Source organism: Thermobia domestica, chromosome 12 (genome assembly GCF_964235325.1).
Source record: "Thermobia domestica chromosome 12, izTheDome1.hap1.1, whole genome shotgun sequence".
Lineage (NCBI taxonomy): Eukaryota > Metazoa > Arthropoda > Insecta > Zygentoma > Lepismatidae > Thermobia > Thermobia domestica.
In genome coordinates, this window is record NC_137465.1 from 203,955,761 (window position 1) to 203,973,070 (window position 17,310).

General features: G+C 36.2%; 2 protein-coding genes across 2 annotated transcripts in view; one reads left to right on the plus strand and one right to left on the minus strand.

The window, feature by feature from the left end:
* Window positions 1-16,023, minus strand: part of CtBP (C-terminal binding protein) — a 157,235-nt gene extending 141,212 nt beyond the window's left edge. The window contains exon 1 of the mRNA XM_081734571.1: window positions 15,776-16,023. The gene's annotated coding sequence lies outside the window, so the exon portion shown is untranslated. The remainder of the gene's footprint in view (window positions 1-15,775) is intronic.
* A 91-nt stretch (window positions 16,024-16,114) lies between these two features.
* The window catches only part of Kaz (E3 ubiquitin-protein transferase Katazuke), a 40,136-nt gene continuing 38,940 nt past the window's right edge, over window positions 16,115-17,310 (plus strand). Inside the window, exon 1 of the mRNA XM_081734573.1 lies at window positions 16,115-16,462. Within this exon, the coding sequence (XP_081590699.1) occupies window positions 16,424-16,462 (39 nt within the window). The 5' untranslated portion in view covers window positions 16,115-16,423. The remainder of the gene's footprint in view (window positions 16,463-17,310) is intronic.

Consider the following 17,310-nt stretch of genomic DNA (forward strand, 5'->3'; position numbering starts at 1 on the left):
ATCTACAAAATCGGTTTGCGCCCAAACGGATCAATCACGTTCATATAATATTCTCCTATAAATAATTTCTGAATGAATTCAACCGTCTTCACAAATTACTGAGACTGAAAGGAAAATTAAGCTCACAGAATCTGAATTTTAATAGAATTGTATTACAGCACGAACATTACATATAAATATCAGTAACTATATATATATAAACACGGGGTCGGTTCTTCCATCCCACGCTTCGTTGTCTGTTATTCGTGGAGTTGATTTTGTCCATCCATTTCTCCTTTGCTCAACTTTTCCAAGAAAAAAGAAAAAGAAAGAAAAAAGAACCCACTCCATATAGGGTCTAACAAAGAAGTTGCGCAGGAAAGGGCCGAATTCTTCAGAAACTCCAGCAGCCATGGAAGAGGGGGAAAGGGGAGATATTGATTACGAATCACGATGGAGTTTGGAAACTTGCGCAATCAAGCCATCTTCGTTTACGGGAGGAGAAAGAAAAAGATTAAATGAAATGCCACAATGAGAAAAAAAAAAAAAGACCTGATCACAATCACAAGCAATTACAATTATTACGGGTTCTATTTTCGCAGTCCCGTAATTAGTGAACTGGTTATACTAACTAATCAAGAATGGAGGGACCCAGGCATCAGTATGAGGAACAATTGTTAGCCTAAAATGTATGGTGCTGCTGACCTGAATAAAGTTTGGAAGTGCCGAGAATTAGTATCGCAGAATTTGAGTATTAGCAGCAAAAAGGACATGGTGTGTGTATATATATATATGGTGCTTCAAAACAATACTGACAACGTTTAGGAGGTAATTCCTGACACTACGATAAGACAGAAAGTATAGACCAACCTAGGTGCAGAAATCAATTTCGAAGTTATACGCTGACGAAAACATGAAACAATGAACTTTAAAGGTCCATAGCTCAAATTCTATGGACCTACCGTAGTCGGGTCAAGACTTCACATAGATATTATTGTGTGCCCAATGCAAATATCCACGTTTCAGAATCCTGCGGTACTTTCCAACAATTTTTGTAGAGGTAGTTGGTGAGTACTTCAAATTATATACCCGTAGCCAAATTCCCTCTATAAAAATTGTTGTATGAGTATTGCAGGATTTTACAACGTGTATCTTGACCCGACTACGGTAGGTCCCATAGTAGTGAAGCTGTGGATCTTTAAAAGTTCATTTCTTCATTTTTCGGCAGCCTGTAACTCCAAAATGAGATATTTCTGCACCCAGGCCGATCTCTATACTTTCTGTTTTATCTTGGTGTCAGAACTACCAAACGTTGTTGATGTTGTTTTAAAACACTATATATATATATATATATATATATATATATATATATATATATATATATATATATATATAAAATAACGACCAGTCATTTAACACATTTACGTTGCACCGCATCATAATGTTAAACCTTATAAACCAGTGGTATTCAACCTTGGATATGTGATTTAAAATAAGGCACGTATAGCCATGAATCGAGGACTTGATGTGCAGAAAACAAGTTCATTCATCTCACTAACACGTCAGAAACATAAGTTCATAATCTGATTTGAGTTTAGCCTTCCTATCAGTAGTAAGGCTACACAATACTCATTCCATGCTAACTATAACTTAGTTCTATAACATTTCGTAATTTATTTTTGATATAGTTACCCTTAATCTGAATTAAGGATATTCTATATCTGGGGTATGAATTTGAATGGAGAAGTATCGTTACGGGAACGAAATGTGTAATACCATTGGTACGAACTGACTTTACATTAGCTAAGTTAATTTAAAACGGTGGGGCCATTAGTTGATGTCTTCAACTGTACCAACATATTTCATTTACTAAATACGATCACTTTCTTCCCTTACTACATACACATCAAACCAAGAAATGAACATGCAAGTAAAGAAAACTCGGAAATTAGGTTGTAATTACTTGAAAGAAGGAATTGGCTGTAAAGGTTCTCCTTAACATTATTTTGTGCAACTACCGTTCATTTACAAATTTGATGTCGATGTAACACAAGATAAAATAGGACTGTGAACTGAGTTTTGTCAGAATACGTTCTGGTTCGTAGTATACGTTATATATATACAAATATACACACAAAAATGAATTCTTGTATTTATTGGTACATACTTCATAAAATGGAACCTTAAAACTGTTTAGTTTCACCATTAAGTATACGTAATTGAATAAGGAGTGTTGTTAGCACCGATTACAACCACGAAAACTAATGAGAATCAAATTCAAAGCTCAATTTTTCTGTTACTCCAAACATTTATATTTAATGGTTACGTATAGTAGCTATAATTGTATCTAATTATATATTCCGTTGACTTTAGTTTATGTTGAGGTTCAATAAATATCTTACTTTGAAAAAATAAATTCACAAGGTGTGGTGGTTTTTTTTTTTTTCATCATCTTTTTCTTTCACTTCTACACAACTGATCATAACTTGTTTGTGAGTTACAACGAAAATAAACTTGGATACGATAGTTACGCTTGGCATATTCAATTATCTACTTCTTTTTTTAAATGACCTATTAGTTTAGACTTATTTTTCTTCTGCGCTTCTAATATTTTGACTACTTTCTTTTTTATTATTTTTCCCTTTCTATGTGAAATGATTTGGACATGAGAACGTAAGTCTTTTACATTATTCCTCAATTCACACAACAAAAGAAACATTTTTTTTAATTCACAGCTCTTGGTCATACCTTTTTTTTTTTTCAGTCCCAGGAGTTCCTTCGTGACTAAGCTCTTCGCGTACGCGCCTTTGGCGCGGGAGACCCGGATTCGATTTCCGCCGGGAGCTCGTGTGGTTTGGATTCCACGTCAATTAGTAGGTATCGTCTCATATAGCCTCGCTGCTGAAACGGACGTTAAACTTAAAATCAACTCAACTCATTTTTTCAGTGCCCACGTTGAGATTGAGGTACAATTTCATGCAGGATTTGAATCACAACACGTTCTACCACCGAAAACCGAAACAAACCAAAACTTAGCTTCTGAGAAGTTTATTCGGCCTTTAAACTATAGACACTACGAAAATACTATATTCAAATGAACATTTCTGACTTACAATAAGAAAACCATACAATTTCGTGGTAAACTTTGTGCAATCACGGAATACGCTATACGTTTAGCAAAATGTGGAAGACTTTCATAAAGCCTTGCAAAAATACTGAAGAGGTTGGTTTCTGTTCCACAACAATTATATATATATATATATATATATATATATATATATATATATATATATATATATATATATGCAACGTTTGGGAGGTAATTCCTGACACGAAGATAAAACAGAAAGTATAGATCAACCTGGATGCACAAATGCTTCCTTTTGGAATTATAGGCTGCCGAAGACATGAAAAAATGAACTTTAAAGGTTTATAGCTCAAAACCATGGGACCTACTGTAGTCGGGTCAAAGCTTCACTTAGGAACTAATATGTATTCTATCCAGAAATCCATGTTTCAGAATCCTAAGGTACTCACGCAACAATTTTTATAGAGATGGCTACGGGCATATATCTTGAAGTACTCACCAACTACCTCTATAAAATTGATGCGGAAGTACGGCAGGATTCTGAAACATGGATATTTAGATAGGGCACACACAGAAGTTCCTAAGTCTTGACCCAACTACGGTTGATCTCATAGTTTTGGAGCTATGGAACTCTGAAGTTCTTTTTTCATGTTTTCAGCAACTTATAACTTCGTAAGGAAGCACTTGTGCATCCAGGTTGGTCTATACTTTTTGCATCATCTTCGTGTCAGGAATCACCTCCCAAACGTTGTCAGTGTTGTTTTGAAACACCCTGAATCTAGCTAAAAATGAAAGTGACTATGTGACTTAATAACTCTTGACCACCCGACCGATCTCGATCAAATTTGCCACATAGATGAGGTTCAGGCTTACAATGGCTTTTAACATTTCAGTTTGACGGTGCAACTTAGGAGAGTAAGATAGGGCTATATAGAAATGATCGAAAATGAGCGATACTAGTGTCGAGTCCATGGTTTACGGGATCGCTGAAATTTGCAGTGACTTTTCCGATGCCGTTTAAATCTAAATTCCGCCTCGCCACCTGAAAGCGGAGGAAGAGAACTCGTTGCTTCTCACACTACCAACTTTCGTGGCAATGACTCGTGTTGGAAATCCCGAAAATTTACACAATCTGGCTGAAGAATGCAGGGCAATGCCTCTTATCAGAGAGTGCTTTAGTAATAGTAAAAAGTGACTGACTAACGGAACATATCACTATTTTTCTTATTTTAACCGTGAAGAGGGTAACTGACGCTAGTTTTCAATAAAACAGAAAAGCAATGAAGAAACTAATGCTAAGCAAAATTCTGCAAGTCTAAATGAAACTTACTACTATAGTAAATACGCGAAAAATATATCTTGTTTAATCCCTACATACAATATTCCAATTCTGAAACAACTATATCGTCGCAACCAGCTAGCAGACGCTATAAAATGTTAACAAGGTATTTCGTTGAGAAGTAGAAGGTTTAGGTGCATTCATTACCCAGATGATGGGGCTCTTATAGTGTAATCTGGACCAAAAATTAAAACAGAATGCTAGACAATTTGAGGCAAGTTGAAGACGTGAAATTAATTTATGTTCTCTCACCGAAAATCGAAGCCGGGATGATGTGCTCCAAAGGCACAGGCGCTACCCACCCGACCAGCGAGAAGGGCTAAAGGTGTGAGGAATATAAACGCAAAAAGGCAAAGGCAAGGTAGCTGAAGTGAAGGGGATTGTGTAACTCAAACACATTGGCAACTGCACTGTTGGTCGTCGTCTTTTAGGCCACGACCCGCTGTGAAAAATTAAATTATATAAGGATTAAGTATGAAATACACATCTGAAAAAATAAATGAATGATAAATTTTCGTAATTTCTCTTTTTAATATGATAATTATCCAAATTAATATAACTCTTAACTCCAAAATTAGGCATGATTGAAACTATCACATGCGGTCATCTTGGAAAATAGGCACTGTAACTGTAGCCTTTAAAAAAAAAAAAAAAATCCGCATCTCCTGTTTTAGATTTTTCCTCCAGCTGGTTCGGAACACTGTCCTCCATGTTTCTATCTTGTGTCACATCCACTCTTTAGATGAAATCGTTGGTGAAGACCTGAATGGGAAGGGCAACACATGCAAGGGTAGAGATGGCCAACAAAATAGTTAAGAACGGGATGAGCTATGGATCTTTAAATAAAGAACACAAGAGAAATAATCAACAAACGTTAACGGAGATTTGTTTTCATTCTTTCGTATGGATATCGTACTGTAAGACCAATGATACTCACGAATTCGAACAGATTAAAATTTAGCGCCTATAAGGCATCAAGCTCTGAGACGTGGACCTATATTAAGGAAGAAGAAGAATCGCCATAATAGATCCAATTTCAAGTCTCTCCTATCGAAAATCAGAGCCGCGATACAGTAGATCAAAGGGTACACACCATATTACCGGGGGGCATTACTCAAACGTTCGAAATGGGGTTGTGGACAAGAATGGAAAAAAAATGTAAAGATGAAACGAAAGAACAGTAAATATTGGGGATGAAAAGCAACAGTAGTGATGGATAAGAAAAAGAAACTAAACTTATTTGGAAGAAATTGTAAAATAACAATAATGAAATGTTTCAGTTTAACGTCCTACGATTATGCACTATAGGCTATGGGAGACTAAGAACTGGTGAAATGATAAAATGGAGTACCCCGAGAATACACGGAGACACAACGTTGTGTACCGTAAGCTTGCTTACTTGTGCAGGGATCGCACGAGGAACCCCACGCACCAGAGATAAGAGCTCTACCACTGAACCACTGTGCTCCCTGAAGAAATTATATCGAAGGAATGTGTGGAAAGTAAGAAAGGAAGAGGAAGAAACAGTAAGTAACACGAGGGAAATCTTACAGAGATTAATATGGAGAAACGTAAGGTAAATAAGAGCTTCATTCCATGTATTACTTTAAATTGACTTGGTGAGAGATAAAGAAAGTAAACAGATAAGCTCATCAATGAAAATATAGTCATCAATCTAAGAATAGAAGTTATCGAGTCTTCCCTGATAGTAACTATAACACTGTCATAATGATAATTAAACACTTGCGCCACAGAAAGTATCAACTATACATATATATATAATGCACAAATAAATCAAATCGCGCAACACAGTAATTCTAGAGCTTGAGGCGTGCTTACGCAACACCAAGATCAACAAGAATGAGCCCTACTATTAATGTGGGCTTGGATGCACCAATCAAGCACAACCTTCATACAAGATCAACACAGTACGGCCATTCCGCACCACAATATTTCGCCTCCAAAAGAGTGGGAATGTGATGACAGATGCTTTAGTGAAGTACGATTATGTAAAGTCACACTCTTCCAAGTATTAACGTGATTAAAACGCTAACAAATTCCAACTTGAATGAGGAATTAAAGCGCATATTAAGAAGAAGAAAAAAAATACTGTCCGCGCCATAATCAAGTTCACCAGAAACTGGTAAACACTCAAATATTTCACAGGAATCTCCGCAGTAATGATCAGCTCCTGATTTCGTTTTCTACAGCTTAATAAAGACGAAACTTAATTATATTCCTTCGTAAGCCGAAAATCATCTACATCTTTTCTTATACTCATTGTTTTAGCAAAATACACAAGTAATTACATATATAAAAAAAAATCTATGCCCTTCGATATCTGTGGTGTATGTACCCTTGCTCGAGTTGTTCGTAGTATAGAATATTAAAAAGTGTGAAGGCAGTATAATTGCTAGCGATTCAGATCCTCCAGCACTGAGTGACAGACGAGGGGAAGTGTCTCGTGACGAAGCAGGAGGTAATCGCCTCACTACCACCAAGACACTTACAGAGATCGCTTGCTTCATTCAAGACGACGGACACTGAATACGAAACTAGCTTCCATAGTACATCACTAAACTACCCAATTTCAATCGACGACAAACAACATCGAACAGAACCGCAGATAAACTATATTAAAAAAAAAAAAAGTTATTACTATTATTATTTCGGTACATTTATATAGATATCTACTGTGGAATACAGCGTTTCAGTGTTTTACCTTAAGCTATGAGGCCAACTTCCTTTGATATAAGCAGGGTTAGCTGGTTTAAACCAAAAAACGAAAAATGTTCGTAAAATACTGATGAACACATATTTGTGAGTTAACATGTTTCACTCCCGTATATTATTCGTATTATATTCAAATCTAAATTCCCCATCCATTACTCAAAGAGATTACACTACAAAAGCACCTTTTATAAGTTTATGAATGTTTGTTTTGTGATTTTTTTTATAGTTTATTATTAATGTTATGCAGTTGCAATCAAAGAAATATTCTAAATATTGTTTTGTTTCAATAATGTTTACTATTGATAAAATACATCGAAATGCCGTACTCTTGTGTGTGTGTGAGGGGGGGGGGGGTACAAATCCCACGAGTGGCATTTAGTGAAATCAGAAATATCTTTGATATCTGTTTATGTCTAAATAGTCAAGAGCCAAAGTGGACTCAAATAATTCGTATTTTTATTCACTTTTCTTACTGACATGCAAATAAAGTCATTGCATTTCTTTAACTTGGACTAATAAAAGTCATAGTTAACTAACTTGGACTAAATGAGCTCTTCTCCACTCTGTAGTACTTTGACATTGTTCATATGTAATTCTGTATAATGGTTTCACTTGTGCAGTTGCTTATCTTTTTGTCCTTCTGAAGTAACTCTTGGCAATTATATTAACAAGTATGTAAAGATCAGTACAACGTGTGAGTCGGCAGACGTATCGCATTTGTGGCCAATTAGACCCGGTTTCGAGTTCAAATGGGGCATAATTTCTCTCGGATGTAAGCCGAGAAGCGGTTTGGATTCCGCTTTGCGCTTATGTGACCCCTTTCAGCAAAACCCAGTTGTTGCATAATAATACCAAGGCGAAACAAAGTTATTTCTGTTCATATATGATATAAATACATAAAGCAAATTATTTAAACAAAAAAAGTATTTTTTAAAAAAAAATAAAAACAATGGTTTCTGCCAACCCTGGATATAAGTATACTTCATGATACCTTTTCTAAAACTAACCAACCAATTCTAATGCCTATGGAACCGGACATTCAATGCCGCGTTCACAAAAGCTCTCCATTGATTTCTATCGTTAGCCAAATTGATCCAGTTTCTACTTTGTATTCCTATTTGTATAAGATCCATCCAAATATTGTCCTCCCATCCGCGCCTAAATCTTCCTAATGGTCGTTTTCTGATTGGGCTTCCAGTTACAAAATTGAAAGCGTTCCTACTTTCTTCCATCCTGGCTACGTGATTTGCCTACCTGGACCTCCTAGATCTGATGAACCTAACAATGTTTGGTAAACGGTATATCTTATGTAGTTATTCCCCATTTCCATTCCTCTTGGGTACGAATATTCGTCTCACGATCTTGCTCTCAAATACTTTTAGTCTACGTTCTTCCGTCAGAGTAAGCGACCATGTTTCGAAACCATACAGAACAAGAGCCATGATACATTCTCTATGTATGAATATGTTTAGATTAAAAACATAGGTCTGACAGTGTATACATGGGCGCCCTGATATATTAGTACTTTTTTTTTTTAATTTGTATTAAGAAAATCTTTAGAAATTTAATACATTTCCGTGAGCCAGGCGGGCCGGCCTCCCCTTCGGGCGCCCATGAGTGTATAGATAAGAAATGATCACCCTCAGTTAAATATATGACTTCCAAGCACTGACAAGAATACATATTTTTCTACAATCGTATCTATTATATGTGTATTCGACATTAAAACAGTTGAGTGACATGAACGACCACGTTCAAAAGAAAGAAAGAAAATTTTCTTCTGACAGCTCTCGTCATCTATTTACAGTATGTTCGATACATTTGTAAGATTTTCGAAAAAGGTAATAGTAAGAGATTATTTTAACTTCGAGGATAAAGAAGGATACGAACATGAAACCTATTATTAACTAGGTGGCTACTATTAACTACTACAGAGACTTGAAACTGGTGTACAGAGTTGTTCCCCACCATACAATCTCGCCTCCAACAATTCCTTTCGTAAACTGTACGAAATACTAATCATACCTGTTCTTCGTGCACAACAGCACAACATCGGAACAATCGTTCATTGCTTCGCAAGGAAAATTAATTTCACGACCTTTATATATTTGTTCACAACAAAATAAATAAATTTCAGAAACTATAGCTGACCAGGGTGTCTACTGAGTTCCACTTTCAAAATCCAGTATATTCAGTATAACTATCAGCAAAATTCCAGTACCTAATACAATGATTTTTTTTAAAAAAGTTGTTTAGTTAGCGCTGATTTTTTTTGAAACACAATGATGTTTTAACATTTTTAAAGAACCTCCCAACTCCCCTCACAGCCCTCCACTCCACTCATTGTTTTAAACGTCTAATTACAGAATGTATACAACTCCTGCTTTGGAAAAATGGAGAATACAAAATTGTTTCTAAGACTATTAAAACAATTACAAAAAAAAAAAAAAAAAAAGTACTGTTGACAAATTACCATTTTTATTATTTTTCCAGCATGTGAATCAAAATTCCAGTATCAAAATTAAATTACAGTATAATTCAAGTATTTTCAGTATCAGCAGACACCCTGCAGACTCACCTGAGAATTTGCAAAAGAATATTAGCACCAACAGAAATGATATTCCTAATATCCCTTTAAAACTTTTCAAGTATGTTGAGGTTAACTTGTCTGTTTCCGGTACATGCCTCATTAACCCTAAAATGCTTGCCTTTTCATTCTCACAACAAAATAATAGTTTCCTTAAAATAACACGCTGAAAGCAAAATGTAGTGATAAGGACATTTTACCTACTACCAGTATCCCACACCATTTCATGTTAGGTTTTTATCTGTTCGTTTATCAACAACACACACAATATGTTATATAGAACAAAAATATCGTATCTCACTGAATTATATTAATTAAAAAAAAAAAAAAAAAACTTTTACACAGGGTAACCGAAATAATAGCTCCCCACTTAATGAATACAAACGGCTACACGCACAAACTTCGTCGCGTTTCCATTTACAAGCAGCTTTCCATTTAGTACGTACACTACAAACCATGAATTAATTACAACATAGAATTTATAAGCACGATAAACTGTTATCACGACTTTCTACTACTACTACTACTCAAAAAATATATCTGTAAGGTAAAAGCCCCAGTGTTCGACCATGCTCCAGTATTCGACATGCGGAAATTAAAACTCATAAAACAAGGTATTGTGCAAGCTTAGCGGTTCGAGAATAGGTTGCGCAACATTGTGTACGTCTTGGCATGGGATGTGTAAATAATACCTGGTTTCGTTAGTCCAGCGTCGTCAGTACTGAAGAGATCATCATTAGAGCGCAAGATCTGACTGTTTTTCTTTGTGTTCTTTAGTCAATTAGTTAGCGGTAAGTATGTGATAGTGACTTTTTTTCTTACTGTTAGTATAAGTGTATGTCATCACTGTCAATAGAATTTTCTGCTATTTACCCATAGTTTAATGTTTTTGAGAGTTAAATACGAAACACAATGACAAACGATGTTATTCACCCTCTGTCGAATATTGGAACACTAATTTATAGCAGTGCTCTAAAGTTCGTCACCTATGTCGATTACTGGGGGAAACTATATGAAACGAATCACAAACACCAGTAATCTGGATATGCAGCGAAAATAAGTTCTGTCCAAATTTCAGCCTTCTACGTGACTCGGAACCAATGTTCGACCACCCGTGACGAACACTGGTGTTCTGACCTGTCGAAGACTGGTGATTGTGTTAACGTGTTGTGTTGACCCCTCACAATAATCCCTGCTATCATCTGAAAACTATATAGATAACCGAAACAGGAGCAGGAATTACTGTACAATATAAAAACAACTTTCAAAAATAAATAAACAAGTAAACAGACAAAATGCCAAGATAATTTTCCCGATACATGAACAGTGTCAAAATGGACATATGCAGATCCAATTTGAAGAGTTTAATGCTACAGGGCATAGACTGGACGTCATTTAGCATAAAGCAATTTTAAATCAAAGCTTTTTGTTTCCACAGAAAATGCAAATTTCTCCGTGAATACATACCCTTCCCCCTCAATATAAATAAGGGCTAATACTGAGTTCTCTGACATGGAAAACTGAACCTACATGAAATCTTCCTTTGTATATATATATATAAAGTTAAGACCTCTGATTTAGAGATACAGTACAATACTAGTACAACGAATTTTACTTAAACTTTCGAATTTTTCGTTTTAAAGCTTTCGCAATAGTAAATTATTTTCCGGGATTTAAGATCTTTTCGTCACTCCGAACATTTCGTTAAACTGACGTTCGTCATACTGACATTTTCTGTATTTTTGCAATATAAACTTAATGGGAGCTCAGCAACAGCGGCCATAAGTTTGCGGCAACTACTAGCGCATTTTACGTGATCCCATTTCTTGCAGTTAATATGCATAACTAAATGTGATATTTCATTTCCGGGAATTTTTAAAATTTATTAGTGTGTTGGTAATTATTGCGTTGTCTTCTTTCCAGAGATGTCGCGGAAGGACAAAATATATTTAAGGTACGCCGAGGACAGCATGGCAGCAGCACTAAGTGACGTGGATAGAGGTTTGAGCTATAGGCAGGCGGCAGTAAAGCACAATGTACCTCGTGTCACGCTCATGGATAAACATAAAGGTCGGACTCCTCTTTACAGAAGGATGGGACCAAGAGGCATCCTGTCACCTCAACAGGAGGAATTGCTCTGTACGTGGGTGAAGACAATGGCTAAAGCGGGATTTCCTGTTTCGAAAGAGACGTTTCTTGCTAGTGTTCAAAAGCTTGCTAAAGAGCTAAACGTGGAATTTTCTGGCAGAAGTCAACCAGGAAGAAAATGGTTTGAGCTGTTCCGTAAAAGACATCCAGAGATTACATTTAGGATCAGCCAGAATTTGACTAGTCCTAGGAGATCAGTAACTAGTCAGCAAATACAAAGCTGGTTTAACGAAGTGGAGGAATACTTAAAAGAACATAATCTAATGGAAGTTTTGAAAGAGCCTAACCGTGTTTTTAATGCGGATGAAACTGCTTTTTTCCTGAACCCAAAACCAGGGAAGGTGCTCGCTCCAAGAGGAAGCAGGACGGTTTACACTGCAGCAGGTGCAGATGAAAAACTCAATCTAACTGTTCTCGTAACAGCCAATGCAGCAGGGGTTATAGCGCCACCAATGATTGTTTACAGATATGCTCGTATTCCTCAGGTGATCGCAGAATCCGTTCCAGAAGGATGGGCTATAGGGAGAAGTCCGAACGGGTGGATGACTTGTGAACTCTTCTTCGAATATATTGCCAACATCTTTGTGCCATGGGCAAATCGTGAGAATATCCAATTTCCCATCATCTTATTCATCGATGGCCACTCCTCTCACGTATCAATGCATCTGAGTCAGTTTTGCAAGGACAACGGTGTGGAATTAGTTGCCTTGTATCCAAATGCAACACACCTTCTACAGCCAATGGATGTCGCAGTATTTCATGGACTAAAACAGGTCTGGCGACAAAAGGTAATAGACTGGCGAATGAAGAATGATGGTCGACAAGTTGACAAGCAAAACTTCGCTTCAGTTCTTAAAGAAACTCTCAGTTGTATCACTCCGACCACTGTGCAAAATGGATTCAGAAAATGTGGTTTGGTGCCATGGAACCCCACTGTAGTATCGGTAGAAGAGCACGAGGTACCTACTGTGAGTGAAGATGAAAAGACATTCCTGATTATTCTTGAACAAAAAATTGGCAAAGATAAATTAACAGTTTTCAAAGCGAATCGAGGAACCTGGTCAGGAGCCGTAGAAGACACCTCGCTATATAACTTATGGCGGGCATCGAACACCACAGCTGAAGAGGTAACTGAGACAGTAACCACAGGAGAAGACGGCGCGACCGCAAGTTTGTCTACTGAGCACCGTATCCAGGATATGCTGCAAAAGGTCAGAAGTCTACACCCATCGACAAGTCATGGTGAAAGTTGTTCTGCAGATGCATCACCGACCACTGAGGATCAAGGCAAGGACGCAGATACATCGACAGAACACGATGCATATCAAGGAACTCCTCAAAAACTCAGGAATGTTCAACCATCAACAATTCGAGGTGATGTCACTGAACCTTGTGGAAGTATGAAGGTAACCCCAGGAGTGCCATCTCCATTTAAACGGGCCCTGTTTTGGCCAACACCAGCACCCGTGGCTCCAAAGAGAAGAAAGGAAAAATTACCAGCCGTTGTCACTTCGGAAAAAATGATAGACTATTTTCAGAAGAAGGAGCAGAGGAAAGCAGAGATAGACAAAGAGAAGGAAGAAAGAAAATTAGCAAGAGAGAAGAAGAAATTGGAAGCCAAAAGTAAAAAGGTGGCAAAACAGACGCTACTATCATCTACCTCTAGCAGCAGCGGGGATGAGGCGATATCTCTGCACGAATCAGGCAGCTCAGATTGGGAAGAGGAAGTTGAAAACACAGAAGATTTCATCAAATCACCCCAAGAAGCCGAAGTTAAAAGTGGAACTTATGCTATTATCAGGTTTAAGGGGGGTAAGAGGTCAACAACTGTTTTCAAGTTTCTATGTGTTGTGCAGAAAGTGATGGATGATGGTATTATGGTTATGGGTCTGAAAAGTCACAACACATCAAAAACTGAGTTTATAGTGAATGAGAACGATGTGTCAATGGTAGACTTTCAAGACATTGAGTGTATTGTGGAACTTAAAGAAATAATCAAACGAGGGGAGAGGATTATATACAAGTTTGAAAACCCTCTGCCGGTCAAAGAGTTTTAAGATATGATTTATGTTCTTACATTTATCTTTTCACTGTTTCCATGGAATATTAACTTCAGTATTAAAACACAACACTATCATTTCTGTTCATTGAAAACAATTTCTCTGAGGAGTTTTAATTAACTGGTTCATAGGTTTAAGCTAGCTTAAGTTATAAATCAATTATTAAAATGTTTCTTTCAGTTTTAGACAAGATTTTATACCTCTGATATATAACCATGATTTTATTTTATTTGATTAAGATTGATATTCTTTTTTCATAAACTAGAACAGGGTGTCGATTACTGGTACTGGAACATGTCGAATACTGGTACTGTCGACTTCTAGGGGTGTCGAATAATGGTGAATGTTCAACATGTAAAAAACAATATTTTTTTGTTCATTAATTTTTATGAAACTAAATGATTTTTATTTGAAAACCGTTCACAACATTGTGAACTCTATAACAGCTTTTCTTTTGTTACTAATCTCTTTGTAATATCCTATATAAAAAATAAATACTGTCATTTTCATCACTAAGCGGTCGACTACTGGGGCATTTACCTTAGTACACATTAACAAAGAATAACTGTTCCATACGTTGCAAAAGTTTTCACTGAAACATCCATCGCAAATCATTGATATATCAGTAATTACACTACTACTATAACGGCGTTCGCACGAATTCACTTCTACGAAGCCCTTATTCTATAGAAGATTCTTCATTTTCAACAGACGTGGACACAGAAAGGGATTTGTTTCGTAACCAATTGATGTGTGGGAGCCACAAATAACGGAAAACAAAGGGGTAGCACGAAATTTAAGACTGCCAAAGTCGCTGATGCGAAGACTGTTTGAAAGTAATGACTTACAATCTTTTCAGACAATCAATATACTGTGCTTGGAATCTTCGTATTATGTCCAGTACTTCACTTAAATTATCATTTATATTTTTCCTACAGCATGAGTTCAGCTAGTAGCTTATTACTGACATAAACAAGTTCCTTACACGTTAATATTTTACTGTGAAGTAATAACTTTCACCCGTGAGCACTAAACCTTGGCACCCCTATTCTTGTACTGCACCTAAATACCTTCAATAAGACTCATTTTAATAAAATTAGCCAATGTTTCAGTATAACATGGGTAATGTAATGTTATGGAACTACACACATACATAAATAAACCACAATATCATTATTTCAATAAATTTATCTCTATAACGTGATAATTACCAACTAAATACATGCAACACGCTTTTTTTTTTTTTTTTTTCAAACACGGTGATCGCCAAACCTTATCTTACATCTTAAAACCCAAGCATATTAGTTCGTATGTCAATTTGGAATATTGGTTAAGAATATGTAAACATACACAAGCACAACTCAAATAGAAATGCTTCACAAAGTACTTTCCACCAACACTCAACTCGCAATAAACAAAAAACAATCTTGATTGAAGCTCCACAACCACGAACGCGAGACTCGTTCCACCCAAAGACATTATTCGGCTACTCTCTCACGCATATGCCGGTTACAGAAAATATGTAAATAAAACAAACAAGTTATCTAATATCAAAACTATAGCTTCTTTTAAGAAACGCGTCTGGAGGCTAGTCTAGCTACCTTCGAGAAGCCGGCGGGCAAAACATGGTTCGCATTTTAATAGGCCTAAAACTCCGCTTCCTCGAAGACCGAAACGCCTAGCCATGAACCAAACTCCATACTATTTCGTAAACATAGACTTCCACTCCAGCAGAAAGTGCTTAGTATTTGGAAAGTATTCTTTACTTTATAAATGAAAGTATAAATGGGTCACCCGGCAAGTTTCTCTTCAAGGTATTGATCCAGAATTACGGCACTTACCTTGTAACTTGACAGAAACAAAGACTAGCCACGCTTCCTTTCAGTCCAACGTCTCGAGTCACTTCTTTGTCTTATGCCACAGATTTTACACAAACACAAATTTTGTTAAATCACAAACACTTAAAATCCATGCTACAAGAAGAAAACTTCATAAATTGTAGATTTTCAAGTTCAAATTCACTGATTTTGTAGAAAACACAGAACACGTAAAGGTAGAATGCTCTCGTACTTCACGAAAATGGTGACTAGTCTCGTGAGGTCTCGTGTGAAGATTCACAAACGAGATTTCACGAGACTAATCAGCTGAACGCTGTTTGCATTTGATAGGAACTTTTGGAATTGAAGAGTAATTGTACGTCAACAACAAAGCTGGCATAGTTGTACAAAGCGAACTTATTACAACTTTGTTAATTCATTACAGATGTGATTATTATAACGGAAGTTTTGTACTTAATATTCTGTTACAGTCTTTAAAGTCATATTTCATAGGAAAATTATAACATATGAAGATTACCCATAGTCAATTAAAAAGGGTCGACGAATTTTGCTGAAGGTCGAAGAGACAGAAGCTAGTTGGTGGTTCAGGCAATTATTTGCTTAATGTAATGAGATTCCTCATAAAAGTGTCGTAGGTGCTACTATATTGTCATGGCTGATGTGAAGTCATTAGAGCACCCAACATTAAAGGTAAGGCAAGCAATATTAACTATATTAGTCAGAATTACTCGATCATAGGCAATGAAATCGTAAAAATGAAGTTGAGATAATTTATTCAGTAAAGGAAATGCCACAGTGGCGAAACACCGTCCTATACTCAGAGAATTTCGGCACAGTGGAATAGGTATGATAAAATATGTGGCTAATTTATGCATACAACGCATACATTTGATATTTCATTGCTTTCTTTTAAATACATGTGAGTGAATTTCAAAATTTGAAATCGATCAATATTTGGAGGTTACGTTGTTAAATGTTTTATTATTTGATTACATTTTAGGTAGTATATTTTCGTACGTATTACCTTTAATTTTTGTTTTCTCATCAAAGGTGATGTTTCCAAATTTGGATATTGGTGGGAGGAGGGATTTATTACAATCTTCTCCCACACGTATTATTTTATTTAATTTTATTGTTTCAGAATATCATGATGGCATTAATTCTTTTTCTTATGTATATCAGTAATTTTTAAATACATGAAAACTTATTCTACCAAAATAACTGAATTTGCATACCACGCCCAATAAGTTACTTGATTTTCGAACATATGTGATTGCAATACACGGTTTAGTTGAAAGTTCCTTATGTTACCGTGTTGTGGCATTCAGTAAAAAGGTTACAAGAAGTTACGTAAGCATTTATAGTTCTGTTCTAGCGTCATAAAGAAATATAAATCAAATACGAAGACAAATTGCTTTTAAGTTACATTGACGCTGTAGATTGACGCTGTAGAGAGAGTATAGGTGTAAAGAGATCATTGGGATAAACTTGTGGTTCGTATATAGGGTAGTGGTAGCAGCATTTGTTGACACAATAAC